The sequence below is a fragment of the Trichosurus vulpecula genome, chromosome 3 (assembly GCF_011100635.1).
Source record: "Trichosurus vulpecula isolate mTriVul1 chromosome 3, mTriVul1.pri, whole genome shotgun sequence".
NCBI classification, from domain to species: Eukaryota; Metazoa; Chordata; class Mammalia; order Diprotodontia; family Phalangeridae; genus Trichosurus; species Trichosurus vulpecula.
Window position 1 is genome coordinate 175,333,437 of NC_050575.1, and position 26,691 is coordinate 175,360,127.

Here is a 26,691-nt window from a genome sequence, read left to right on the forward strand (position 1 = left end):
TAGTTATCCAGGATACACTTTATTACAAACTTTTTTTTTTCTTTTTTAATACAAGTGATGAATGCCAATGGCTCTCCCAGGGCAGGCATGGAGAGACGCAGACGGCATCTTTCTCGTTCTCTCTCCTCCACCCACTCTCCCCCTACCAAGTTATACAAGCACCTCCCTGAGAACCATATGCATGCTGGGCAGCTCTGGAGTTTGAAATTAGGACAGTGTTGTCCAGGATTTTTTTCCCTTCCATTGAGTCCAATCTCTACTTCCCATCCCCAAGGCTCTCCATTAGCCTTATCTGCCTCTCCATGATATAGGACTGCTACCCTCCATGAAGAGATCAGACTCCATCCCCACCCCATAGGGTAGGGTTACCTGAGTAGCTCAGTTCATATCCTCACCTCTGAATGCCAGGGGCCACAGTAAGGCAAGGGTCTGACTCAAGTTAGACAGAGATGGAGGAGGGGGACTGAAGGAGATTCTAGCCCAAGCCAGAGTACCAGTTGGGGAAGTGGGGCTAAAGCCTAGGACCCTGCCACTCCATGACACACGTATCAGGTGTGGGGCTTCTAATGGCCAAAACTAGGTCCCGCTTACGTCCTCCCCAAAGCCTTAGTGGAAGTCAAGTTGCCCCGAGCCCATAACATTGGCAGGCCGTACTAACGCCGGCTCACAGATAGATGGGTAGATTAAGGTTTGGGGGACATTCTGGGATCTCCAGCTCTAGAAACCTTAGGCTAAATCTGGTGAGAACCATTATTGTCACCTGTGCCGGGCTCTACTTTTCATGCAGTACAACCCGCTTAATGAAGTGGCCAGTGATGAGACCAGATTTCACCAAGCTGATGAAGGGAAACCCCAAGTTACCTGTTATTCCTCTCTTCTAGTCTCTTCCTTCCCCACTATCCATTCATACAACATCCCCCTCCCCCCAAAAGCCAGGAAGAGGCAGTGAATCGTCCCACCTGATAAAGCCTGCGCTGGGAGGGGACTGTTTGTCCTGCTGCTTCTAGAATAGTAGGAGGGGACAGCAGGGCTGGGGGCCACAGAGAGGACAGGGCCTGACCCATCCCAGCCAGGCACCTAACTTAGATGGCACTCTGTGACTTGGAAGAGCGAGCAAAGCAAAAAAGCATGGCCAAGGCAACAAGGATGACCATGAGGAAAAGCAGAATTAAGACTACCCAAGAACCGTAGTCCGTGCCCTTGCGGAAGTTCCGCTGGTCAGGCGGAATCATGTTGGTCAGGTTCAGCATGTAACCTAGTGCCCAGCCAATAGATGTGTCTCCAGCCTAGAGAGGAAGAATGAAGAAGCCACAATCAGACCTGTGGGTCACTGAGCTCTCTGACACACTCTCAGTCTCTTAAAAGAATGAACAAATACCCCTCCCCAACTCTAGTGGCTTTTGCTGCCCAAGTCTCTGGGCATATACTTTCAGAGGGAGCCCAAGCCATAAACCCCCGTCTTCTAATTCCCTTTGGTCTAAGCAGATGAAGACTGTAAGGGTCACAGTGGAGTGGGGGCACAAGTGCTAATTGTGCTACAATCTAAACTCCAAGGGGCTAACCTTGAGAAAGCCCCTTCTCCCCTCCCCCACCCTCTCTCCTCCTCCCTCCCTCCCATCCTCTCCTTCCCTCTCCCTCCTTATGTCCTCTCCCTTCCAACCTCTCCCTCCTCCTTTCCAACTTCTCTCTTCCACCCACTTATCTTCTCTTCCTTCTACTCTTTCCCCTCCTCTCCCTTTCAACCTTTCCTGCTCCACCCCGACCTCAATACAATGAATACCTTCTTCTGGAAAGCAATACTGGGGAAGGTACGTTCATCAAATTTGTAGCCTTGAACAAGGAGCTGGTTTACAAAGGTGGCACAGGCACAGTAATCTGCCAGGCGGGCCTGCTCACTAGGGGCTCTCTCCAGCAGCTGGGGATGGAACACAGAAGAACTCTCAGCAGTGCCACGTTGTCCAAAGGAACGCTATTCCTTTTCCCAGCAAGTGTCCTATTTATTTTAGAATCAGAACTTCAAAGCTTAAGGGAACCTTGGAGATTTTCTCATCTAATTCCCCTGCCCCATCCCAGCCCCCACCCCCCAGTATAGTATAGATGAGGAAACAGAGTCCCAAAGAAAGGATAGCAACTAGTTTTGTTGATTTAGATCACAGGTAGAGTGCAAAGCTCAGGTATCCCAATTCCTAAGTTCAGTTTGTTTTTTGCTACTAAACCATAACCCACAAGGTCAGTCAGAAATCTGCCCATAGGGAAAATGAACCATACGCACAAAAATATTTATAGCAGCTCTTTTTGTGTTGGCAAAGAATTGGAAATTGAGGGGATGTTCATCAATTGGGGAATGGCTGAACAAGTTCTGGTATACAAATGTAATGCAATACTATTGTGCTATAAGAAATGATGAACAGGCAGACTTCAGAAAAACCTGGAAAGACTTATATGAACTGATGCCGAGTGAAGTGAGCAGAACCAGGAGAACATTGTATAAAGCAACGGCCACACTGTGTGATAACTGACTTCGATAGACTTAGCTCTTCTCAGCAATGCAAGGACCTAAAATGATTCCGAAAGACTTGTGAAGGAAAATGCCATCCATATCCAGAAAAAAAAATATGGAGTCTGAATGCGTAATGAAGCAGAGCATTTTCTTTTTTTGTTTTGTTTTGTTTTTTTCTTTCTCATAATTCCTCTTATTCGTTCTAATTCTACTATAGAACATGACTAATGTGAAAATATGTTGAATAAGAATGTATATGTAAAGCCTGTATCAGATTGCATGCTGTCTTGGGGAGGGAGGAGGGGGAGAAAATTTAAAACTTATGGAAGTGAGTGTTGAAAACTAAAAATAAATAAATTAACTTTTAAAAAAAAAAGAAGTCTGTCCATGACTAAAGGAGGCCCACCTCTGGAGAGTTCAGTCAGATGGCCTTTGGGAGACCAGTACATTAATATTTGTTTGCTAGGCTTCCATGCCTTCAAGCAGGGGCTGGGTTAGGAGTGCTCAACTGGCAAATTAACATTTTAACCAAAAGAGGAAGTTTGGGTTTTCAAATAGACAAAAAACACTCACTAGGCAATTTAAACAAAGGGTGGTTTGAAGTACTTTCAACTGACCCAAAAGGCTAGAAGGATCTTTAATTCAATGCTAGCTCGGACTTGGTACAATAATAATCAGCTACAATTTAATTAACCATAAAATGTACTGCAGGGTGAAAAAGCCCTACCTCTGGGAGTCAGGAGACCCAGGTTCTTTCTAATCCTGGTTCAGATATTAATTCACTGTGTAGTTTTGGACAGGTTAAAAAAATTGAAGAATTTCAAGAATTGAAAAATGGCACTAGAGGTCAATTAGTCTCATCCATAAGCTGAAATGTAATCTCTTCAGGTCACTTTACCTCTCTGAATTTCCCATGTGTCTTTGGAGCATCCAGTGGAGTGGTACAAGTTGAAGCACTTGAGAAAATCTTAATTAAACTAAAGATTTGTCAACTCCCAACCTTGGTTACTGGTTCTTCTTCCACTTCTATTCATGTGCTGCTGAACAGAGCAGGAGGAAATCACGGGACCATGCCAACAGAGTTTACTACAAATTTATATTATCTAATCTTAACTGGGCTCTCACGTCAGCAAGGGAATCCTTTTTACTCCCCCTAGGCCCACACAGGCTGCTCCAAACTTTCCTTTCTTTCCCCAAGCTTCTCACATCACCTACTCCCCTCTCTCTCAGGGAAGGACCTTAAGGTTAACTTTACTGAGAAAATAAACACCATTCAGACCATTTACCATCAATTCCCTCTTCTCCTCTTCATCTCAAAACCTCTCAACATGAATCCTCATGCTCTCTTCCTTTGCTTCCTTCAGACCCTTCTCAACAAGCCCAGTCCCTCTACATGTACATTCAATCCCCTCCTATCCAGGCCTCTCCAGCAAATCAATTCCACAGTCATCTTCCACTAATCTTTGATCCCACCCTATCTATTATTGATTCCTTTCTGGCTACTTACAAAAACATCCAAACTTCCACCTTCCAAAAACAAACAAACTCTTACTAGACCCTTGTTTTTGTTGAATCTGCGTCTGACCCTCCTGACCCCATTTGGACAAAGATGCTGGAATGTTTTTGCCATTTGCTTCTCCAGCTTGTTTTTACAAATAAGGAACTGAAGCAAACAGGGTTAAGTGACATGCCCTGGGTCACACAGCTAGGAAGTGTCGGAGATCAGATTAGAACTCAGGTACAACTGACTCCAGGGCCTCATGCTCTATCCACTGCACAACCAAGTTGTCATACTGATGAGGGCACAGTCTCTGGGAACCCCTTGAACCCTTGAACTCTCCTTGAATCTTGCCACTCGACCTGGCCTTGGCCTGAGGCTATAACCATTAAGCCCAAATGCCTACCTTGCCCAGTCCTCTATTGTCCAGCTGTTTCCCACCCTTAATCCTGTTTCCCATCCTTAATCCTGATCAAAATATCTATACCCTAGCTCCACTACCCCAGCCCTTGATGGGTTGTCATTTCCATATGGCCTTCAGCTATTTCCCCCGCCCTGGAGTCTGACCTCGTCCTTAAGTCCCTCCCTAGACCCCTCCTCTGGTCACCCCAGACCACCCCTCAATCCCTCCCACAACCTTTGTGTATATAATCTCCATCTTGCCTCCATGAGGTTGGTCAGAACCAATCTAGCTCAGATGGGTCTGGCCCTTTTTCCTTACAGGCGTCGCAAGGGGTGGGATCTCTCGGGGCAGGCTTATTTGGCTAACTCTTAATAAACTTTGTCCTTTCCCTTGGCTGAGAAAGCTTGAGTCGAATTCTTTCGGCAGGACCCGGCGTGTCGGTACTTTGGGGTGTTGAGCACCTCTCACCCCAAACCCTCATCAATACTAGATCTTACTGTATTCTCAAGCTATATCTCTCCTCCACCTCTCCTTTCACTCACTTCTCAGCCCTTTGTGATCTGGCTGCCTCACTCAGCTGAAACCACTGCTGTGGTCAGCTAAGCGGCCCAGTGGATATAGAGTGCTGGGCCTAGAGTCACAAAGACTTCCTGAGTTCAGATCTAGCCTCACACACTTATTAGTTGTGTGAGCCTGGGCAAGTCGTGTAACCCTGTTTGCCTCAGTTTCTTCATCTGTAAAATGAGCAGGAGAAATAAAATGGCAAACCATTCCAGTATCTCTGCCAAGAAAACCCCAAATGGGATCACAAAGAGTCAGACATGATTGAACAACAACAACCCTATATCCTTAACTGAAATGACTCTCTCCAAAGTTACCAAAGATCTCTTAATGGATTGACAAATCTAATGATCTTTTTTCACTCACCATCTTTCTTGCTCTCTCTGAAGTATTTGGCACTATTAACCACCCTCCCTTCCTGGATACCTTCTCTTCTTTTGGGTTCCCCTCCTACTTGTTTGGCCCCTCCTCAGTCTTGCTTTTCGGTTTACCTCCTGACTCTAGCGGTACCCCAAGGCTCTATCCTGAGCCCAATGGGGATGGGATCTGAACCCCCAAAAGGAAAAGACCATGTCTTTGGGATCTGGACCCCAAAAAAGGAAAAGCCCCTGGACTTTCCCACATGGCCCAGGTCCCTGGAGTTCGCTTGGGGCACCCAGCCCTTCCCAGTTAATAATCCTTTCATTGTGGTCCTCATTGTCTGCACCTGGTCCCACCCTTAATCCCATCTAGACCCCTTCTACTTGGCCCAGGTCTCTAGCATTTGCCTGGGGCACCTAGCCCTTCTGAGTCCTTCTCTATTAACTCCTAGTCACCCCAGACTATTTGGCTACTCCTAGATCCTTCCCACAGTCTTTCTGTATATAAGGTCCATCTTGCCCCCCGTTAAATTGCTCAGATTCCTTGTCTGGCCAATGGTCAGATTCAATGTGGCCAGCTTGTCAATACAAGTGTCACAAATATGGCAGATTCTTGAAATCTCACCCACCCTGACTGGTGTTCTAATAAATCTTGTCTTTGGCTGAAAGAAGGCTTGGGTCACATTCATTCGAGGCAGGACCTGCATTGCTTGCTCTTCAATTTTGGACCCAGCAACCCTAGATCTCAATAATCGCTCTTCTCTCTTTTCAATCTATCACTTGGTGACCTCATCAGTTCCCATGGATTTAATGATCTTTTCTCTAAAGATGCCTCACAAATATATAAATATTACTATGTTCTCTCTTGAGAAAGAGATCCTCCAACTGCCTATTGGATATTTTAGACTAGACATACCATAGTCATCTCAAACTCAAAATGTCCAAAATCGAACTCATTCTCTTTCTTCTTACTCATCCCATTCAGAATCTCACTGTTTCTGTTCAGGGCACAACCATCCTTCTAGTCACTCAGTTTCATAAGTTTGGCAAAATACTTGATTACTAACTTTCCCTCAACTCACATATCCATACTGTTGCTAAAACTTTTCATTTCTACCTCCACAATATCTCTCAAAACTATTTCTTTCTCAGACTTATATGAATGGATGCAAAGCGAAGTGAGCAAAACCAGGAGAACATTGCACACAGTAACAACAACATTGTTCATTGACCAACCATGCAACTAGCTATTCTCAGCAATACAATGATCCAAGACAAATCCAAAGGACTCATGAGGGAAAATGCTATTCATATCCAGAGAAAGAATTGATGGAGTCTAAATGCAGATCCAAGCATACTCTTTTCACTTTCTTTATTTTTGTGCGTGTTTTTTTCCTTTTGTTCTGTTTCTTATTTTACAACATAACTAATATGGAAATATGTCTTACATGACTGCACATATATGACCAATATAAAATTGCTTACTGTCTTAGGAAGAGGGGAGTTGAAGGAGGAAGGGAGAAAATTCAGAACTCAAAATTTTTAAAAAATGAATGTTAAAACTTGTCTTTACATGTAATTGGAAAAAAATAAAAATACTATTAAAAAAAAACTATTCCTTTCTCTCTACTCATAAGGCCACCACACTAATTAAGGTCCTCATCACTTCTGGATTACTACATTAGCTTCCTAAAATGTCTTTCTTTATCAAGTCTCTCTTCTTTCTGCTCTATCCTATACACAACTACCAAAGCATTTTCCTAAATTGAAGTATGACCATTTCACTCCCTAACTTAATAAACTCCAGTAGCTTCCGATTGCCTCTAGCATCAGATATAGCTTCTCTATTTAGCTTTTAAAGCTCTTCATGGCCTGGCCTCTTCCAATCTTATTATACAGCATGTCCTAAAATTCTTAGCAAAGTCAAAGAGGCTATACATATGTATGTATATATACATGTACATAAAAGTTTACATATGTATGTATAAATATATATGATATAGTTTAATAACCTCAGGAGTACTAATGCTACAACTTACAAAAATAATATTTGAAAACCTAATTATTTAAATATAATAATATATTTATAATAAATACATTATATTATATATAATTATATTTATAAATTATACATATAAATTTAAATATATAATATACATTAAATAAATATATAAAATATAAATACATTAATAAATTATAAACTTGTATGTAATTTAATATAAATATTATGATATATTATATATACAATATAAAATTAAATATAATAATAAATATATTTAAATATATTTTGCATGTATTTAGTTTTATGAACTTTAAATAATCAATTTTCGATAATCTTAACAAGATAGAGCATCCAGTCATGACACATATTGTGTGCTGTAGTTTCTGTATGACATTTTCTCAAAGCCAGAACAGTGGTGCTCTTGTTTGATCACCTTGGTTACCAGATCTATCTCCATTAGACTTTTCCCAGGGGAAGTCACATCAGACCTGTCATATAGACATCAAGGTCTTGTTCTTTGGGTGATCTTAAGGTTAGGATTACAAATGTAGTCTTTTCAGTCACTGAGCAGCAGCTGATGAAAGCATCTACCAAGTTCAAAAATGGACTAGTGTGATGTATATAGCAAAAGATGGTAGTTATGTTAAATTTTAATAAGAAACATATCAATATTTTAAAAATAGAAATAATTAACCTTTCTAATATTTGTGGGGGCTGGGGGGCAGCTTGGTGGCACAGTGGATAGAGTGCCCCTGGAGTCAGGATGATTCATCTTCCTGAGTACAAATCCAATGTCAGACACATACTGGCTCTGTCTGGGAAAGTCACTTAACCCTGTTTGCCTCAGCCTCCTCATCTATAAAATGAGCTGGAGAAGGAAATGGCAAGCTGCTCCAATACATTTGCCAAATAAACCCCACATGGAGTCACAAGAAGTTGGAAAGAACTGAAAAAAAATTTTTTTTATAAGTTTGTAGCATTTATACTTCTAAGTTTATTAAAGTATAAAACTGCACTAAGACTTTTGTATATTACTCTCCTTCCTATATTCCATGTCCCTGCCAAACTGGCCTTCTTTCTGTCCTTCACACATACTACTCCATTAATTTCCCAGACTTTGCAATGGTTATCCACTATGCCTCCCTCATTGTCTTGAAATCCCTGATTTCCTTTAACTGGACTCAAAAGACACTTTCTCCAAAAACTTACTGATCCCCCTCCTCCTGGTTAGGAGTATCCTTCCCACCCCCCCCCACCCCCCACCCCCCACCCCACCCCCAAGGTCCACCCCTCCACCCATTGACATTTTATTTATTTTGTACATACTGATTTATATACATATTATCTCTTCAATGGCTGTAAATCTCCTAGAGAGTAGAGGCTATTGAATTTTTCTCTTTGTAATGCCACTACTTAGTTTAGCCTCTGGCATAAAAAAGATACTTAACAAATTGCAGATTGAGTAACTAAGAAGAGATAAAACATCTTGAGAACCTCCAAGAGTGGTATCTTGAGTAAGAAGATGCTCCTTCAGTTCATCTTCTGAGCTACATCTAGGAGGGCGATTCCATTCCTTCAACTGAGGGATACCTAGTGTCTAGGCTGAACTAAGAACTTCTTGTCGACTCTCATGTGAATGGGATAAAGGGCTGGGAGCAGGAGGATGGGCCAGAAACATGTCTCCCATCAGTGGCCTTCAATTCTAGACTAGATGGGATTGGGAAGTTGGAATGATTGACAGAGATGGGAATAATTGACAGAGATATGCCACCAACACCCTATCTGTGGCCACAAGATCTTGTACATACAATCTTGTACCCTCTGTGCAGATATCAAAGGGGCCTTACCTTTACCCATGACTCATTGCACAAAGCCTTGGCTGCAATCCCCAGCTCCCCTGGAGAGGTCACAGGCAGCTTCATCACCTTCTGAAGGAAGTCCACAGTGTAGTAGAATGCAGAGAAGGCCTAAGGCCAGGCATAGGATACAAGAGTAAGGATAAGGATACAGGTCCCTGGCGAGGGTACAGTTGATCCTCATCCTTCTGCTTGCCTACCTTCCATTCTTATATGCACCCCACTTCTGGTCCCTAGATCTCAACTCCTATACTTTCAATGTCCCTTGGCTACTACATTCCCCCATCACTGTCCAAATTCATTATGTCCCTATCCTCCAAGATTCCACTGTATACCATCCCCATGCCCCAAAGGGAAATGATACCCTAGGACTCACAATGAAGTTCCCAGCCACAGGAGGCTGGAAAATGCCATTGAAGGAGCATTGGGAGAAAGAGCAGGACGAAAAGTTGAAAAGATCAGAAACAAGCTGCTGGCAGAGGATAGGATCACCACTCCCAGAAAGGATCAGCTCGGTATTGACATCATAGTCCTGAAGTCTCTGGGCTGAAGTACAAGGTGACGTGTACACATCCTTCAGGAGGACTTTCCTCGAATAGCCTATCGGCCAGCAGGGGTGTGAGCTCAGTCTCTGGAATAGGGGAGATGCAGGGAATCAGGTTCAGAAACTCCTTCTACCAGTCCATATCCTGGCCCCATTCTCCCCACTAGCAGGCCACTAGTGTTCCTGATCTTAGACCACCCAGGCCCAGAAGAAACATCTACCAGATTAATCACCCTCAAACCTGACTTTTTATCATGTCCTCTCCATACTGAAGAACTTCTGTTGACTTCTCACTGACTATAGGATCAAGATTAAATTCCTCCACTTGGCATTCATGGTCTCCACATTTCTGAAATGATTGCTCTGACCCTACCATTTCCCCACATCCATTTTCCATTTAGCTAGACCAGTATCATCACTGACCCTTACATATGTTAGATGCTTTCATGCTTGGTTTAGTCCATTTTCCCCACTTGAAATCTTCTTCCCCTCCCCATTGCCCATCTACATTCTACCCTCTCATCTTTTAAGTATGAGTTAAAATTTTATCTCCTCTCTGAAGTCTTCTCCTGTTACTCCTCCTCACAATGATCTTGCCCTTCCTCTGAATTTTTATAAAACTCACCAAACCCTCTATAGAGTTCTGGATCACATATTGCCCCATTTTGATATCTAATTCTTAAATAAGGCAGTTAAGGAGAAGAATTGGATAGAAAGATGGACCAGTCTAGCCTCAAATAAAAGCTATATGACTCTGAACAAGTCACTTAAACACTCTGCCTCAGTTTTCTCATCTCTTAAACGGGGATAATGATAGAACCTACCTCCCAGGGTTGTTGTGAGGATGAAATGAGATGATATTATTTGTAAAGCACCTTACAAACCATAAAGCAATTTATAAATTGTAGCAATGGTGAGGAACAGAGAGACGGATGCCTCTCATCTCCTCAACCAACCTACAAATTCCAAGAGAACAAAGACTGCACCCTCTCTTATCTCCTTCACAGGACAGGCACACTGGAGACTTAGTAAGGGCTTGTAGAGTAATTGATTTCCTTGAACTTACTTGCTCCTGCTTCTCAGAGAACTAGAGAAGCTTGCAGAAATTGTTATCTTGAGCTGGTGAGGTGAGGGAGGCAGGAAAGTGAGAGCTAGCAGGCCCACCCAAACAAGAGATATATACGAGAGTTTGGCAGTCATAAGAATAGTATTCCTGAAGAAAGGCCCTTTCTTGGCAAGGGAGACACTAGGTAGCAGTCTGGAGATAGCAGGTGGGATGACAGGGAGAATACTGTAGGTGAGTAATAGAGGTTTCTAGGAGACCTTCCCCCGCCATACCTGAAGCACACCAGCCAGCAACCTCTTAAGGATTTGATCTCTACCATAGCACAGGAAACTGTGGGTGTAGACTCTGTAGCTCTGGCCATAGAGCCGCAACTTGACCTCATTGGCAGGGTCCTCAGCCTGGCTGGCTGTCTCAAAGGTGATCTGTGTGGATGCCCCACCTAGGTCCATGGCTCCCACTGTCCCCTGCCTTGGTCGGATCCACTCCCCTATCCAGCCATACTATGAGAGTGGGGGAAGAGAGAGGGAACAGGAAGAGGAAGAGAGGGAAAAAAAGAGAAACAACCCAATAAGTATTTATTAAGCACCTACTATGTGTCAAAGACTTTGTTCTCTCTCAAGTCCACAACCCTCCTTCCCCACAGGGTGGAAAGAAGCACTGGTGTTCTAGGGGGAAGAATTTCTTATCCAAATGAACAAGGAATTCAATGGTGGGCACAGGTGCCACCAAAGAACCCAGCTGCCTGTCTACCTACAGGGGGCCTCAGTGGTAGCAGTCATAGGGGGTTTTGAATATCCAGCTGGGTTAGGGTTATGGTCAAGGGCTAGTAAATGGTACATAGGCTCGGAGGAATGGGTTAAGGTCCAACCAGTGTCAGCAATAAAGGTACAGGGGGATGACCAGTTTGTCCCTGTATGTTCTGGGACAGATGGGACATTGTCCACTTGGTGGCAGGATAGGGTATGAGGAAATAGCAGCCTCAGAAAAGGTGAGCAGTCACCAAAACTCACCTTGATGAAATTCTCCAAGAGATAGTTGGCAGTGACCCAGCCAAAGACTCCCTCATCCTGGCCAGACAGAATCCGGGCCCCTCGGAAGTCAAAGGGGTATTGGGTTAATGTCTCAGTCACTGATGAAAGGACACTGTCTGAAGCAGCTGGACTGGTCAGGCTACAGGAAATATAGAAACCCCTTAATGTCCTTTCCTGCCCTTTCTGGCAGCCTCATCAACCCCGCCCATGGATATGGCTAAAAAAAAAAAAAAAAAAAGAGCAGTATGGTATGGCATCAAAAATATTGGATTTGTAAAACAACCCTGAGGTACCACCTCACACCTATCTAATTGGCTAATATGACAGAAAAGGGAAATGACAAATGTTAAAGGGGATGCGGAAAAATTGGGACACTAATGCATTGTTGGTGCAGTTGTGAAGTGATCCAACCATTCTGGAGAGCAATTTGGAACTATGCTCAAAGGGCTGTAAAACTATGCATACCTTTTGACTCAGCAATACCACTGCTAGGTCTGTATCCCAAAGAGATTTAAAAAAAAGAAAAAGGACCTACATGTACAAAAATATTTATAGCAACTCTTTTTGTAGCGGCAAAGATTGGGAAATTGAGGGGATGCCCATCAAGGGAAATGGCTGAATAAGTTATGGTATATGATTATGATGGAATACTATTGTCCTATAAGAAATGATAAGCAGGCTACTTTCAGAAAAACCTGGGAAAACTTATATGAATTGATGCAAAGTGAAGCAAGCAGAACCAGGAAAACATTGTACATAGTAATAGCAACATTGTAAGGATGATCATCTGTGAATGACTTAGTTATTCTCAGCAATAGAATGATTCAAGACAATTCTGAAGGACTTGTAATGACAAATGCTATCCACTCCCAGAGAAAGAATTGACAGAATCTGAATGTAGACCTAAGCACACTTTTTAAACTTTATTCTTCTTGGGTGTTTTTATTTTTTTGGTCTGTTTTCTTTTACAGTATGGCTAAGACAGAAATATGTTTTGCATGACTGCACATGTATGATCTATATCAAATTGCTTGCCTCTCAAGAAGAGGGGAAAGTGGAAGGAAGCAATTTGGAACACAAAATTTTTTAAAAGAACATTAAAAATTGTTTTTACATGTAATGGGAGAAAAAAACATAAAAAATCTTTTCAAAATTGAATGTGAATTCAAAGGACTGATGTTTGAAACCCAGTTCTCTTGCTTTCTACCTGTGTTATATTGGGCAAGATATATAACACTCTGGGCTTCAGGTTTCTCCTCTATAAAATGAGGGGGATGGACAAGAGGGGTTCTTAACCTTTTTTGTATTATGACTCTGTAAAAGCCCATGGACCCATTCTCAGGCTAATGTCTTTAAATAATTGAAGGAAATGTTAAATTTCAGTTAGAGGTCGATGAAAATAAAGATGTAATTTGTTTCTCATCCAAGTTCATGGACCCCTAGAAAATATCCACAGAACCCTTCAGCAATCCATGGGTCTTACATCAAGAGCCCCACAGAGGGGGCAGCTAGGTGATACAGTGAGGAGAGCACCAGCCCTGGGGTCAGGAGCACCTGAGTTCAAATTTGGCCTTTGACACACTTATTAGCTGTGTGACCTTGGGCAAGTCACTTAACCCCAATTGCCCTGCCTTCCCCCCTGCAAAAAACAAAGAAGAACCCCACAGAGCAGAGGGCTTCTAATATCTTTTGAAAAGTGAAAAGAATGCTAGACTTGGAGCCAGAGGGGCTAAATTCAAACCTAAAGCTTGGTCACTTACTACCTGTGTGATTCTGGGCAAGTTATATAATCTCTTTGGGTCTCATTTTTTTCCTTATCTATAAAATGAGAGGGTTAGCCTACATGACCTCTATGATCTCTTCCATCTCTAAATCTATAATTTCTTGCTTTTATGAATGTACATAGTCACCAGAATTCAGTTCTGGAAATATCAGGACCAGGATTTTCTTGCACCAGAAGCCCAGGAGAGTGTTCTATAATGAATAAAGGTATCCCTTAGGTAGATGAAGAAGTCTTTTGATGACTGAAAGGAAATTTTGGAATGGATTTTTGCCATCTCTTAGCTAGAATGGAACAACAAAAAGCCAGACTTGCCTGTATGAATGGTTGACTGAGGTAAGGAAATACAGGCACAAAGCTCAATGCCACTTCTAGTGCCAAGACACCCCAATGGCAAACTTGTAGGCAGAGCAGTGGAAGAGGGAAGGACTCAAACTTACTTCAGAAGTCTCATGCCTGCAGTGGCACCCAGGTAGAGGGGAGTGACTGAGTGTCTCTCCTTGGGCACATCTTTCATGGCTTGGTTGAGACAGTTTACTAGGCTTCTACCTGCCCCAGCTGGATCTTCTGCATAACTGGAGATACCACCACCTAGAAGCAAGACAGAAGGGGAAGAAGAGGAAGGGAACATGGCCAATGTTGATCAATGTCCTTAAGAGGATGGACTGAAATCCATTTCTCTTATCTTTTCCCAATGAACACACAAAACCAAGGATTCCAATTTCCATACTATTTGCATAAGGCAGATTGGTATAGTTGACAGGTCAAGATATCTAGGCACTAGAGATACCACAAAAAAAAAAAAAAGGCAAAAGACATTCCCTGCCCTTAAGGAGCTTATAATCTATTAAGTGAGACAAATATACACAAAGCAAGATATATATAAGATAAACGGGAAATAATCAAAAGAGGAAAGGCACTGGAATTAAAAGGAGTTAAGGAAGCCTTCCTGTAGAAGGTAGAATTTCAGCTGGGACCTAAAAGAAGCCAGGGAGGTCAGTAGTCAGAGTGGAGGAGGGAGAGCATTCTAAGCATGGGGAACATCCAGAGAAAATGCCTGGAAAAGAGAGATGGAGGGTCAAGTTCATGGAACAGCCAGAAGGCCAGAGTCGTTAGACAGAAGAGTTTGTGTCAAGGAGTAAGGTATAAGAAGACTAGAAAAGTGGAAGGGAGCTAGGTTATGAAGGGCTTCGAATTTCAAACAGATTTGTATTGGCTCCTGGAGGCAACAGGAAGCTACTGGAATTTATTGAGTAAGGGGTTGACATGATTGGACCTGCATTTTAAGAAAATCACTGAAGTGACTGAATGAAGGATGGATTGGAATGGGGAGAGATTTAAAGCAGGCAGGCCCACCAGCAGGCTAGTGCAATAATCCAAGTGTGAGGTCATGAGGGCCTGCCACACAGTGCTGGCCATGTCAGAGGAGAAAAGGAGGCATGTTTGAGAGATGTTGTGGAGGTGAAATAGATAGGCCTTGGCAACAAATATCTATTTACCCATCTCTGTGTGTATGTATACTAACATATACATATCCATTTCTCAATGGATAGGTGACCAAAGTATATGAATAAGCAGTTCTCTCTTTCTCAGAGATTCAGGTGGGGTTAAGTGACTTGCCCAAGATCACACAGCTAGTAAGTCTCTGAGCTCAGATTTGAACTCATGTCTTCCTGACTTCCACTATCCATGCTCCATCCAGCTGCCCTGAATAAACGGTTCTGAAAAGAATTTCAAACTATTGACAATTATGTAAAAGACTGCTCCAAATCACTGATAACAATAGAAATGCAAATCAAACCTCACATTTAGTAAATTGGTAAACATGTTAAAATATGGCAGTAGTCAAGGTTGGAGGATTTGTGGAAAGGCAGACACACTAATACACTGTTAGTAGAGCTATAAATTGGCATAACCAGAGTGGAAAACAATTTGAAATTATGTTTAAAAAAATGATAAAATGTTCTTTGTTTGTCAAAATGTCCATGTCCTTTGATCAAGAGATCCCACTGCTAGGGTTATACCTCAAAGAGGCCAACGATAAAAATAAGGTTGAGAGAGATTCTGGTAAATGTTTAACAACCTTCTCTCTCTCTCTGGGAAAAAAAAATGTAACCACAAAACACTTTTATATTTAATCTAAACTATTAACACTTTCTTAAGTCTAGACAATCAACAAAACTAGAAAACAAGACTTTATTTGCAGTTGCAGGTATCTGAGGTATCTTTAGCTTCAGATCACATTAAAAATTTAACAATGAGTTCCTGACTATTAGAGTTGGTTTCAACATACCACAGGAAAGGTCCCACATACACCAAAATATAGCAATAATTATATTATCATTGTAGCAAAGAACTGGAAACAATGTAGATGCTCATCATTGAGGAATAGCCAAAATAGCTAAAAAATATTACTTGAATACAACGGAATATTACTGTGCTACATGAAGTGAATGGGAAGAAAACAGAAAAACTTGGGAAGAGTTATATGAATTGATGCAAAATTAAGTAAGCAGGACCAGGAAAAAACAATATACACACTGACTACAACAATGTAAGTGGAGAGAGCAATCACAACAAAATTAAAATTGAATACTACAAAATTATATTGACTAGGCTTGGCCCTGAAGAAAAGGCATGAGAATATACCTGCCTATTATTTTTTTTTTTTTTTTTTGCTGAGTGTGGAACACTTCATATAATATTGTCTACAGTAATTTTAAATGGAATTTCTCTTTCTACCTCTTGTTGCTGGACTTTGGTGTTAATATACGGAAATGCTGATGATTTATGTGTGTTTATTTTCTATCCTGCAACTTCGCTAAAGATGTTTATTATTTCAGCTAGTTTTTCCAGTTGATTCTCTAAGTATACCATCATATCATCTGCAAAGAGTGAGTTTTATTTCCTCATTGCCTATTCTAATTCCTTCAATTTCTTTTGCTTCTCTTATTGCTATAACTAACATTTCTAGTACAATACTGAATAATAGTAGTGATAATGGGCATCCTTGATTCATCCCCGATCTTATTGGAAAAGCTTCTAGCTTATCCACATTACAGAAAATGTTTGCTCATGGTTTTAGATAAATACTACTTATCACTTTAAGGAAAGCTCCATTGATTCATATGTTCTCTAGTGTTTTTAATAGGAATGGGTGTTGTATTTTATCAAGAGATTTTTTTGCATCCATTAAGATAGTCATATGATTTCTGCTGGTTATCAATGTGGCCAGTTATGCTGATAGTGTTCCTAATATTGAACCATAGTATATGATCTTTGTGATATGTTGCTGTGATCTCCTAGCTAGTATTTTATTTAAAATTTTTGCAATAATACTCATTAGGTAAATTGTCTCATAGTTTTCTTTCTCTGTTTTTGCTCTTCCTGGTTTAGGTATCAAAACTATATTTGTGTTGTAAAAGGAATTTGGTAGGACTCCTTCTTTGCCTATTTTATCAAATAGTTTATGTGCTATTAGAATTAATTGTTCTTTAAATGTTTGGTAGAATTCAATTGTGAATCCATCTGGCCCTAGGGATTTTTTCTTAGGGGTTTCATTAATTGCTTGTTGAATTTCTTTTTCTTTTCTTTTTTTTCACTTCTTTTTCTAAGAGAGCTTTAAGTATTCTATTTCTTCTGTTAATTTGGGCAATTTATATTTTGTAAATATTCATCCGTTTTTCTTAGATTGTCAGATTTATTGGCATAATAATCCTAATGATTGCTTTAATTTCCTCTTCGTTCATGATGAATTCATTCTTTTCATTTTCCTTATATTGGTAATTTGGTTTTCTCCTTTCTTTTTTAAAAAAATCAAATTAATCAATGGTTTATCTAGTTTGTTGTTTTCCCCCCATAAAACCAATTCCAAGTTTTATTTATTGATTTACTGTCTTTCAATTGTATTACTCTCTCCTTTGATTTTTGGGGTTTTCAATTTGGTGTTTAATTAAGGATTTTTAATTTGTTCTTTTTCTAGTTCTTTTAGTTGCATACCCAATTGAATGATGTGCCCTTTTTCTCTTTTATTGATGTAAGCACTTAGAGATATAAATTTTCCCCTAAGTAACATACTGCTTTGGTTGCATTCCATAAATTTTTTTATGTTGTCACATCGTTATCATTCTCTTTAATGAAATTATTGATTGTTTCCATGATTTGTTCTTTGACCTACTCATTCTTTAGGATTAGATTGCTTAGTTTTTAAAATGAATTTTTAAACTATCTTTTCATGGCCCTTTACTGAATGTAATTTTTATTGCATTATAATCTGAAAAGGATGCTTTTAATATTTCTGCTTTTTTTTTTTTTGCTTTTTGGCAGGGCAATTGAGGTTAAGTAACTTGCCCAAGGTCACACAGCTAGTACATGTGTCAGGTGTCTGAGGCTGCATTTGAACTCAGGTCCTCCTGACTCCAGGGCCAGTGCTCTACTAACTGCACCACATAGCTGCCCATATTTCTGCCTTTCTGCATTTGATTGTGAAGTTTTTATGCCCTAATACATGGTAAATTCTTGTTGTGCAATATACCACTGAAAAAAAGGTATATTCCTTTCTATCTCCATTTAATTTTCTCCAGACAGCTATCATATCTAACTTTTCTAAAATTCCATTCACCTCCTTAACTTCTTTCTTGCTTATTTATTGGTTAGATTTATCTAGTTCTGAGAGAGGAAAGGTGAAGCCTCCTACTAGTATAATTTTACTGTCTAGTTTCTCCTGGAACTCATTTAACTTCTTTTAATGCTATAGCATTTGATGCATATTTGTTTAGTATTAATATTACTTTACTGTCTATGGTACCTTTTAACAAGATGTAATTTCCTGCCTTGTCTCTTTTATTTATCCTTCTTTCTTTTAATTAGATCTATTTTTGCTTTTGCTTTGTCTGAGATCATGATTGCTACCCCTGCTTTTTTTACTTTAGCTGAAGCATAACAGATTCTGCTCCAGCCCCTTCTTACTTTTCTTTACCTTTACACTCTCTCTCTCTCTCTCTCTCTCTCTCTCTCTCTCTCTCTCTCTCTCTCTCTCTCTGTGTGTTTCAAATGTGTTTCTTGTAAATAACATATTGTAGCATTCTGGTTTTTAATTGACTCTGATATCTATTTCTGTTTTATGGTTGAGTTCATCCCATTCACATTCACAGTTAGGATTACTAACTGTGTATTTCCCTCCATCCTATTTTCCCCCTATTTATCCTCCTCCTCTCCTCCTCTTCCTCTTCCTCCTCCTCCTCCTTCTTCTTCTCTCTCCCCTTCTCTCTGTCTCTCTCTCTCTCCCCCTTTCATCCTTTCACTATGTCTCTCCTCACCAGTGTTTTGCTTCTGCTCCCTCCTCCTCCTCCTCTTCTTTCCCTTTCTCTCTGTCTCTCCTTCTCTCTCTCTCTCTGTATCTCTCTCTCTGTCTCTGTCTCTCTCTCTATCTTCCCCCCTCTCCCCCCACCCTTTCTCTCTCTCCCTCCCCCCTTTCCCCCTTTCATCCTTTCACTCTGTCTCTCCTCACCAGTGTTTTGCTTCTGTGCCCTCCTTTATCTCCCTCTCTTCCTACTTCCCTATAGGGTAGGATAGATTTCTATACGCACCTGAGTATATTATTCCCTCTTTAACCCAATTCCAATGATAGTAGGGTCCAAGCATTGTCCACCCCCCACCCCAATCTTTCCCTCCTCTGTTATAGGTCTTTGGCACCTCTTAATGTGAGATAATTTACCGCATTCTACCTCTCCCTTCCCCCTTGTCCCAGTGCATCCTTCTTTCTCACCCCTAATTTTGTTTTGCTTTGGTTTTTTGGGATATCACATCATCAAAGTTAATTTATACCCATGCCCTCTGCATATGTATACTCCTAACTGCCCTAACAGTGATAAAGTTCTTAAGAGTTACTAGTATCATCTTCCAATGTAGATATGTAAACAGTGTAATCTTATTGAATCCCTTATGTTTTCTCTTTCCTGTTTACCTTTTTATGCTTCTCTTAAGTCTTGTATTTAAGAATCAAAATTTTTGTTCAGCTCTAGTCTTTTCATCAAGAATACTTGAAAGTCCTCTATTTCACTGAATTCCATTTTTTCCCTCGAAGGATTACACTCAGTTTTGTTAGGTAGGTGATTCTTAGTTGTAAACCTAGCTCCTTTCCTTCCAAAATATAACATCCCAAGCCCTCCAATCCTTTAATGTAGAAGCTGGTAAATCCTGTGTAAACCTGACTACGGCTCCACAATCTTTGAATTGTTTCTTTCTAGCTAGTTGCAATATTTTCTCCTTGACCTGGAAGCTCTAGAATTTGGCTATAATATTCCTGGGAGTTTTCATTTTGGGATCTTTCAGGAGGTGATCAGTGGATTCTTTAAATTTCTATTTCAGCCTTTGGTTCTAGGATACCAGAGCAGTTTTCCTGGATAATTTCTTGAAATATGATTTCTAGGCTCTTTTTTTGATCATGGCTTTCAGGTAGTCCAATAATTTTCAAATTATCTCTCTTGGATCTATTTTCCAGGTCAGTTGTTTTTCTGATAAGATATTTCACATTGTTTTCTTTTTTTTTTCCATTCTTTTGACTTTGTTTTGTTGTTTTTTGATGTCTCATGGAGTCTTTAACTCCCCCGAATTCTAATTTTTAAGGAATTACTTTCTTCAATGAGCTTTTGTGCCTCCTCTTGTATTTGGCCACTAAGGAGTTGTTTTCTTCAGTGAATTTTTATACAACTTTGTCCATTTTTTGTGCTTCCTTCATCAAACTGTTAATTCTTTGTTCATAATTCTCTTGTATCACTCTCATTTCTTTTCCCAACTTTTCTTCTACCTCTCTTATTTGATTTTCAAAATCCTTTTGAGCTCTTCCAGGAGTTTCTTTTTAGGCCTGAGATCAATTCACATTTTTGAGGTTTTGCATGGAGCCATTTTGACATTGTTATCCTCTTCTGAGTTTGTTTTGATCTTCCCAGTCACCATAGTAACTTTCTTTGATAGAGTTCTTTTTTGTTTTTTTGCTCATTTTCTCAGCCTATTCCATGACTTAATTTTTATGTTAATGGTGGGCATTCCTCCTGTGGTGGAGGTAGGCACTGTCCCAAGCTTCTTGTGCTAGGGGACGGGGCCCCACTGTTGGTCTACTGTGTTGGGAGTATGGGACCTGACTCCTGACTTCCCTGGATGCCACCTGCACTACACTGTACTCCCCTTTTACCAGAGTGAAACAGATCTTTCCTGCAAGCTTTCTAAGTTGTCTTTGGCTGGAAAATTGGTTTACCTTGTCCTTTTGTTGGTTCTACTGCTCCAAAATTCATTTTGAGGCAATATTTTATGGTTGTTTGGAGGTGAATTTTGGAGAGTTCAGGAGAGTTCTTGCCTCACTCTGCTATCTTGGCTCTGCCCTACAAACACTGAATATAATAACAGATGTATTTCATGTGTTTGTTATTAGTTTTGCTAAATGGCTTTTCCTCTTCTTTTTTAAGTTTTTGTTATAAAGAAGGGGCAAGGGAAGAATATATTGGGAAAATCTAATACTTATTTTAAACTTAAGATTCAATTATTTTATAAAAATGCCTTCTAATCTCTGTACCCCCTCTTCTGCCTCCAGATCTGCTCTAGCAACGAAAATAGACATAAAGATCAGTGGTCCTGTGGTGAAGTAAGAAAGGAAAGACAATATATGATTTGGAGGGGCTTTTGGAGTCTTTCTAGAAACTGAGGTTTCCTCCAATGGCTCAATCCTTTAGCTCAGAGCATGGTGGCCATGTACCAACCTAGCGAAGATCCCTCCTAGATTCTCTTGTGGCAAGATTATCAGACACTTGTAAACCCTTACCCTAGAAGGGGTAGAGCCTTCTCTATGCCCAGTGGGCACAGTACAGGTAAAGACTAGCACAGAGGGGCACAGTCTGGGGGAAAGAGGGACTTCTCAGATGGGATTGGCATAGCAAAGAAAATGATCCCACATTAAATTCATAGAGATGCCTTATCTAGAGACAATGTGGGCCTACATGTCTAATACAAGCTCTTCTTTTTTATCTATCTGCTCCTATCCCTGGGAAGGGAATGTCCAGTCAAGCTAAGAAAGAAAGGAGGTATTTTTTTTTCTTTTTAAAAATCTTTGTTATAAAGGATGGCTGAGTGGGGCAGAGGGAGAAGAAAGGGATCTGTTGGGAAATGTAAGTGATGTAAAAACAAAGAATGTATTTTTTATTAAAAAAAAAGGGAAAAGGAGAGGAACTACTCCTGCCCTGAAACACAAAGAAACTGAATACCACCTTCTGTGTGGGTATTAGCTCAGGTGTCCAGACAAAGAAGGTTTCCTGGTAGGGGGTGGATTGGGCTAGGAGCAGCTCAGATCTAACCACTCCCCCCACCTGTCTTGTCTCACCCCACCCTACACCTTACACCTGTGCACATAATGCCACAGCTTAATCAGTTCTATCCATCTGGTTTGGATCAAAAATCTTGTACTATAAAGGGAACTTTGAGGTCATCAAGTCAAAATCTCCCATTTTACAGATAAAGAGACTGAGCTGCCCCCCCCCCCCCCAGCCAAGGATAAAGTAACTTGTCCAAGGTCATACATTTAGTCAGTGGCAGAGACAAAAAAAATCCTCTGATACCAAAGGGCAAAGGAGTGTGATGTCTGAGGAAACCATGTACTTAATGATGACAGTGCCTGATGGTAGGCCTCTATTGTCCATCTGTGTTCACATGAGAAGGGGAAAGAAGATAACGTGCCTGGAACATAGGGCTCGATAAATGTTTTTTCATTCATTCATTCATTCACTCATTCATTCATTCCCCTCCTTTCTTAGGAAGTTAAAGCATCATTTTCACGACATTTCTCTTGTTCTCCCATATTCTCAATTCTTCTATTTTCCCAGCAGTCCCACCCATTTCAGGCTGTAGGGCCAAAAACCTAGGAGCTCCTGTGATACCTAGAGGGAGGACTTTCAGGGAAAAGCCCTGTACAAGGAATCAGGAGACCCGGATTTTAGAATCATGCATTCAGACCTGGAAGCCAACTTTCTGGGTCATCTAGTCTAACCCCTAATCTTAAAGATGAGGGAACTGAGAAGTAGAGGGAACCAGGGACATGTCTTGCCAAAGTCACTATCTTGGCATTACCACTAAATTGCTGTGAAACTCTGGGCATCATTGATCTTCCTGGGCCCTAGGTTGATCTATCTGTATAATGAGAGGGGATTGGACCAGATCGCTAAGGTCCTTTCCAATTCTGACACTCCATGACCTTACACTAGTGGTTCTCAACATGAGTTTCATGGATTTTGATAGGGGCACTACAAAATTTTGGATGCCATGGTATTTCAGATAAAAGAAAATTTAAAACACTTTTGTTTAACATAACTGTTATTTACCCAGCATATGGAGTATTGTGAGTACAGTGTATAGGAAATAAACAGAATTTGCCTATTACACTTATGTGCATTTGTCAGATCCTGAACTCACAAATAACGCAAGAAAACCAGCTGTATTTATGAAGGGAAACTACATGTGTGAATGTCCTAACTTTTCTAACTTAAACATCCAGTGTGTCACCATTCCTCAAAAAAAGTTGAAAACCACTGCCTAAACAGAAATCTCAAGGAGGGAGCGGGTTAGGTATTTGACTTTTGGGTTTCAAATTCATGTCTATACATAGTTGTCCCTCTCTAGAGATTTCTATTCCCCTGTGCCTCAGTCTCCCCCACCCCATGGTAAAACAAACAAAAAGTATGCCCAGCCCCACCTCACCATGTACATCACACATGCTATGCTGGCTCACAATGCCTGTGTCATTCTCCTTGTCAGCTGGCCATTTGTAGACAAACATAGATGTGTGGGAAGAGCCAGCATCCAGGACGATCCCATACTGGAGAGAGAAAAGAATATGAGTAGGGAATTAGTTCCAGGAGGTTCCTAGGGAATTCTTCCAGCTCACAAAGCTTTCAAGCCTTGGGAACTCCTAGACCCGAAAATGGCCCTGGAAGAGAGAATGTCTCCCCCCACCACTTATACATACACACATAACCACACCCCAGAAGGGGACAGTTGGAAAACTGAGTAGTGTCATGGCTAGGAGTAGGGCCAACAGTACTGAGGTACAGGTGGCCCAGAGTTTCAGGTTCTGGCATGCCCTGGCAAGCTGCCTTGCTAACTTAGAAGTAGTATACCAGCCTAGGACAGAGGATGAGGACAGTTAAGTTAGCATCAGCATGAGGCCGACTTCCACAGGCAACTGAGGTGGGCTGGGAGTGGGGTATCCTTAAGACTGAGGGCTCTGGAACCAGATATTCCCCTCCACAATCACCTGGGAGTGATGAACTAGAAAAAATCAGAGATGTGCTCCAATGCTATAGGTGTTCAAGGGAACATATAGTAAAGATTAGCAGCTGGGGTGGTGCTGGAGAGAGCATCATGTTTGAATGCTGTCACTTGCAAGCCACTTCCTTCCTTCTTTCTTCCCCTCTGCCCCCAAACTTCTATAATGTCAACATATTTTGAAGATGAAGAATTGGAGGCCATCAGAGGAAGTGGGGCTGTAGTTCATTGTTGCTTCAGGGTGACTCTAAGGAAAGAATGCAGGATTCCATCACAGTCCATGTGTCCTCAGCTATACAGGCCACCAACTACCAAGAGAACAATTAGGGATCTAGAGAAAATGGAAGTGGCCCTTAACCCTAAATCTACCCTGCCTTTGGTCTGTAGACTCCTAAAGTTATGGGCAAAGGACTGGGGCTGGGAGCATCCTTGACTCTCACTCTTTTAGCTGAAGAGGAAGGGGATAAAAATGATTGGGGTAATCTCCTTGAAACCATGGCAACAGACACGGAAGAAAACAAAACCACCAGTCTTCCTCAACTGTTTTGCTGGTAATTCATAAAGAATTAATCAAATTCAATTTTTAAATACTGACCACTGTGAATACAGTCTTAGGTGTCACCACCCATGGATGAATACTCCCATTGTACAGATGGACAATGGGAGACCCACTTGTGCCAAAAATGCCATCTATCCCCAGGATCCCTCCCCCATATGTTCTGTGCTCTAGTGGGAGCCCCACCCAGAGGGAGGCAAAAGAAGGTCCACCTGGGAGCCAAAGGTAGAAAGCTGAATAAATACATGGATTCTTCACCTTCTCTGGGAAGACCCCTTCTTCACTTCCCCTGTATATCTTCAGGCCTCAACCTTCCCTGACTCCCCTCCCAGAAATTTAAAAAAAAAAAAGAGTCAGGAAATCCAGACCCTGCTCCAGCCAACTCCAACTATCCAGGAGCTCGTGAGCCATTTTGTGATCCATCCAAACATAACACACAGCATCCTGGAATCCTTCCCACTACACAGTCCAACACCTGGTCACTTGGAAGACAGTGGGTTGAGGGGGAGAATCCAGAAAAAGGTTAAAGGTTAAGTTTGCAGAATCTAAAGATGAATCTGCTCTCCCCCCAACCCCATCCTTCAGAGCTATTCACCAGCCAGTTTGGTGAAGAGTTCACACTTCTCTTTGGGGTTCTTTTGGGTCCAATTAAAAAAAATATCAGGCCCAATGACATAAGGAAAAAGGTTCCTGGGCATGCCAAACTGACTTAAGCCATATTAGTATTAGCTAAAACTGTGATCATTCTCAGAGCTGGTCACAGCACTGCCCAGTTAGCTTTATATGGAACCAAAAATACCTCTTCATCCCACGTTCAAACTCCAAGATGCTCAGAGGGTCTAGCCACCTTCAACAAACTAGTTTTGAGACCAGGAACTGGGCTACCAAGCCATAATAAGCCTCATGACCTGGCCCACACACCCACTGTCAGAGAACTGGGGTGGTCTTGGCCATGGCTATGAGAGGAGACAGGCCTCCCACTGTATTTACAGACATATGCAGAACTCTTATTATCTTTTTTCACATATGGGGGGGCACCCCAAAGAAACTCCCAGAAGAAAACTTGGCAGCCAGTTTGCTGTTTCAATCATTTCTGCTCCTCCCGGAAGCAAGACAGAAACAGGGAGGAGGGGAGCCCCAGGCAGTCCCTGCCCAGCCCTGTCTGTGTGTGGGAAGAACCTTGGTACCCAGCCTAAATGAGTCTTTCGAGGGTCCGAGGATGTGGGGGGCGGGGAGGAAGTGCCACAGCCCTCACCAAAAGCCCTGCAATATGGAATAGACTTGCATCTTGGTCCAGTACTCTTAGAGATTCCAGTGCCGTTCCCGACCTGGTGGGCTTGTGGGGGACCCCATTTCTAGACTCTACCCCCCTGCCGCCCAAAACTCTGCTCCGCTGCCTTATACCAATGGTCGTCTCATTGTCCGGAGCCCTGAACAAAAGCGCACCGCTCCTCCCCAGAGGCAGCTGCAGGACAGCGGCCCCAGAAAGCAAGAGGCCAGGACCGGGGACAGGTACCTTGAAGGCGGGAGGTTCCCGGACGTCCCTGGTGGGGATGCAGAGCAGCAGGAGGCCCGTGAGGCCAGCCAGACAGAGCAGCAGAGGCAGCAGGACCGCTAGAACCTTCCCGGCCATGATCCCGCCCGCCTGCCCTTCCGCGGGTCGCGAGTGACGGTTTGGCTAGGGGTGTTAGCTACGCCTGAGTTGGGGAGCACGGTTTCAAGGCAGCTGTCTAGGCATGGGAGGGGGCGGAGCTCTGGCTCAGGGGGTGGGGCTAACTCAATCCATTGGACTAGATCCTTAGCTGCTGGCCCCGCCCTCTGCCTGCCCCTCAATTCATCCCTCCCCCCAACCTCTGGAGTTCGCAGGTGAAAAAGAACCTGCGTGGATGAATCACCCCAGAGCGTCGGGGCGGGGCCTGAGCTCCCCATCCCCCTTCCCGACCCCTCATCCCATTCTCCACTCTGCTTCCTTTCCACCTCATTCCATTAGTTCCCATTCCTATAGTTTCTGCTACCTAACCCTAACGTCCTCCCTAACCTTTCTCTTCCCTGTTACCCTTCGTCTTCTGGCTTCCCTTCCATTACGCTCATTATCATTCTTATCTGCTTCCTATTCCTTGGGGGTGGGGGGAGGGGAGGGAAAGTTTGTTTCAGATCGTGTTTTCACTCACGTAGGGAACTTCGTTTTATGACCGCTGAATGGCAACTGTGGAGCAATTTATAGTTT

General features: G+C 42.0%; 1 protein-coding gene across 1 annotated transcript; it reads right to left on the reverse strand.

The window, feature by feature from the left end:
* Nucleotides 1-26,357, reverse strand: ENTPD2 (ectonucleoside triphosphate diphosphohydrolase 2). The gene is made up of 9 exons (XM_036751131.1): nucleotides 25,981-26,357; nucleotides 23,342-23,459; nucleotides 14,041-14,191; nucleotides 11,800-11,959; nucleotides 11,062-11,289; nucleotides 9,556-9,810; nucleotides 9,171-9,290; nucleotides 1,781-1,915; nucleotides 1-1,286 (listed from the first exon to the last, which is right to left on the reverse strand). Exons 1-9 carry the CDS (start codon nucleotides 26,095-26,097, stop codon nucleotides 1,083-1,085), a joined length of 1,488 nt encoding a protein of 495 aa, XP_036607026.1. The 5' UTR covers nucleotides 26,098-26,357; the 3' UTR covers nucleotides 1-1,082.
* Between the last annotated feature and the right edge of the window lie 334 nt (nucleotides 26,358-26,691).

Bases quoted from the DNA above. Each gene is read 5' to 3' on its own strand.
- ENTPD2 (XM_036751131.1), bottom strand. From the start codon at position 26,097: ATGGCCGGGAAGGTTCTAGCGGTCCTGCTGCCTCTGCTGCTCTGTCTG. The intron at 9,291-9,555 runs GTGAGTCCTAGG...GCCTGGCCTTAG, and splicing joins CTGTGGCTGGGAACTTCATT to GCCTTCTCTGCATTCTACTA. The intron at 1,287-1,780 runs GTATTCATTGTA...CTTCCTCTCTAG, and splicing joins GTATTGCTTTCCAGAAGAAG to GCTGGAGACACATCTATTGG.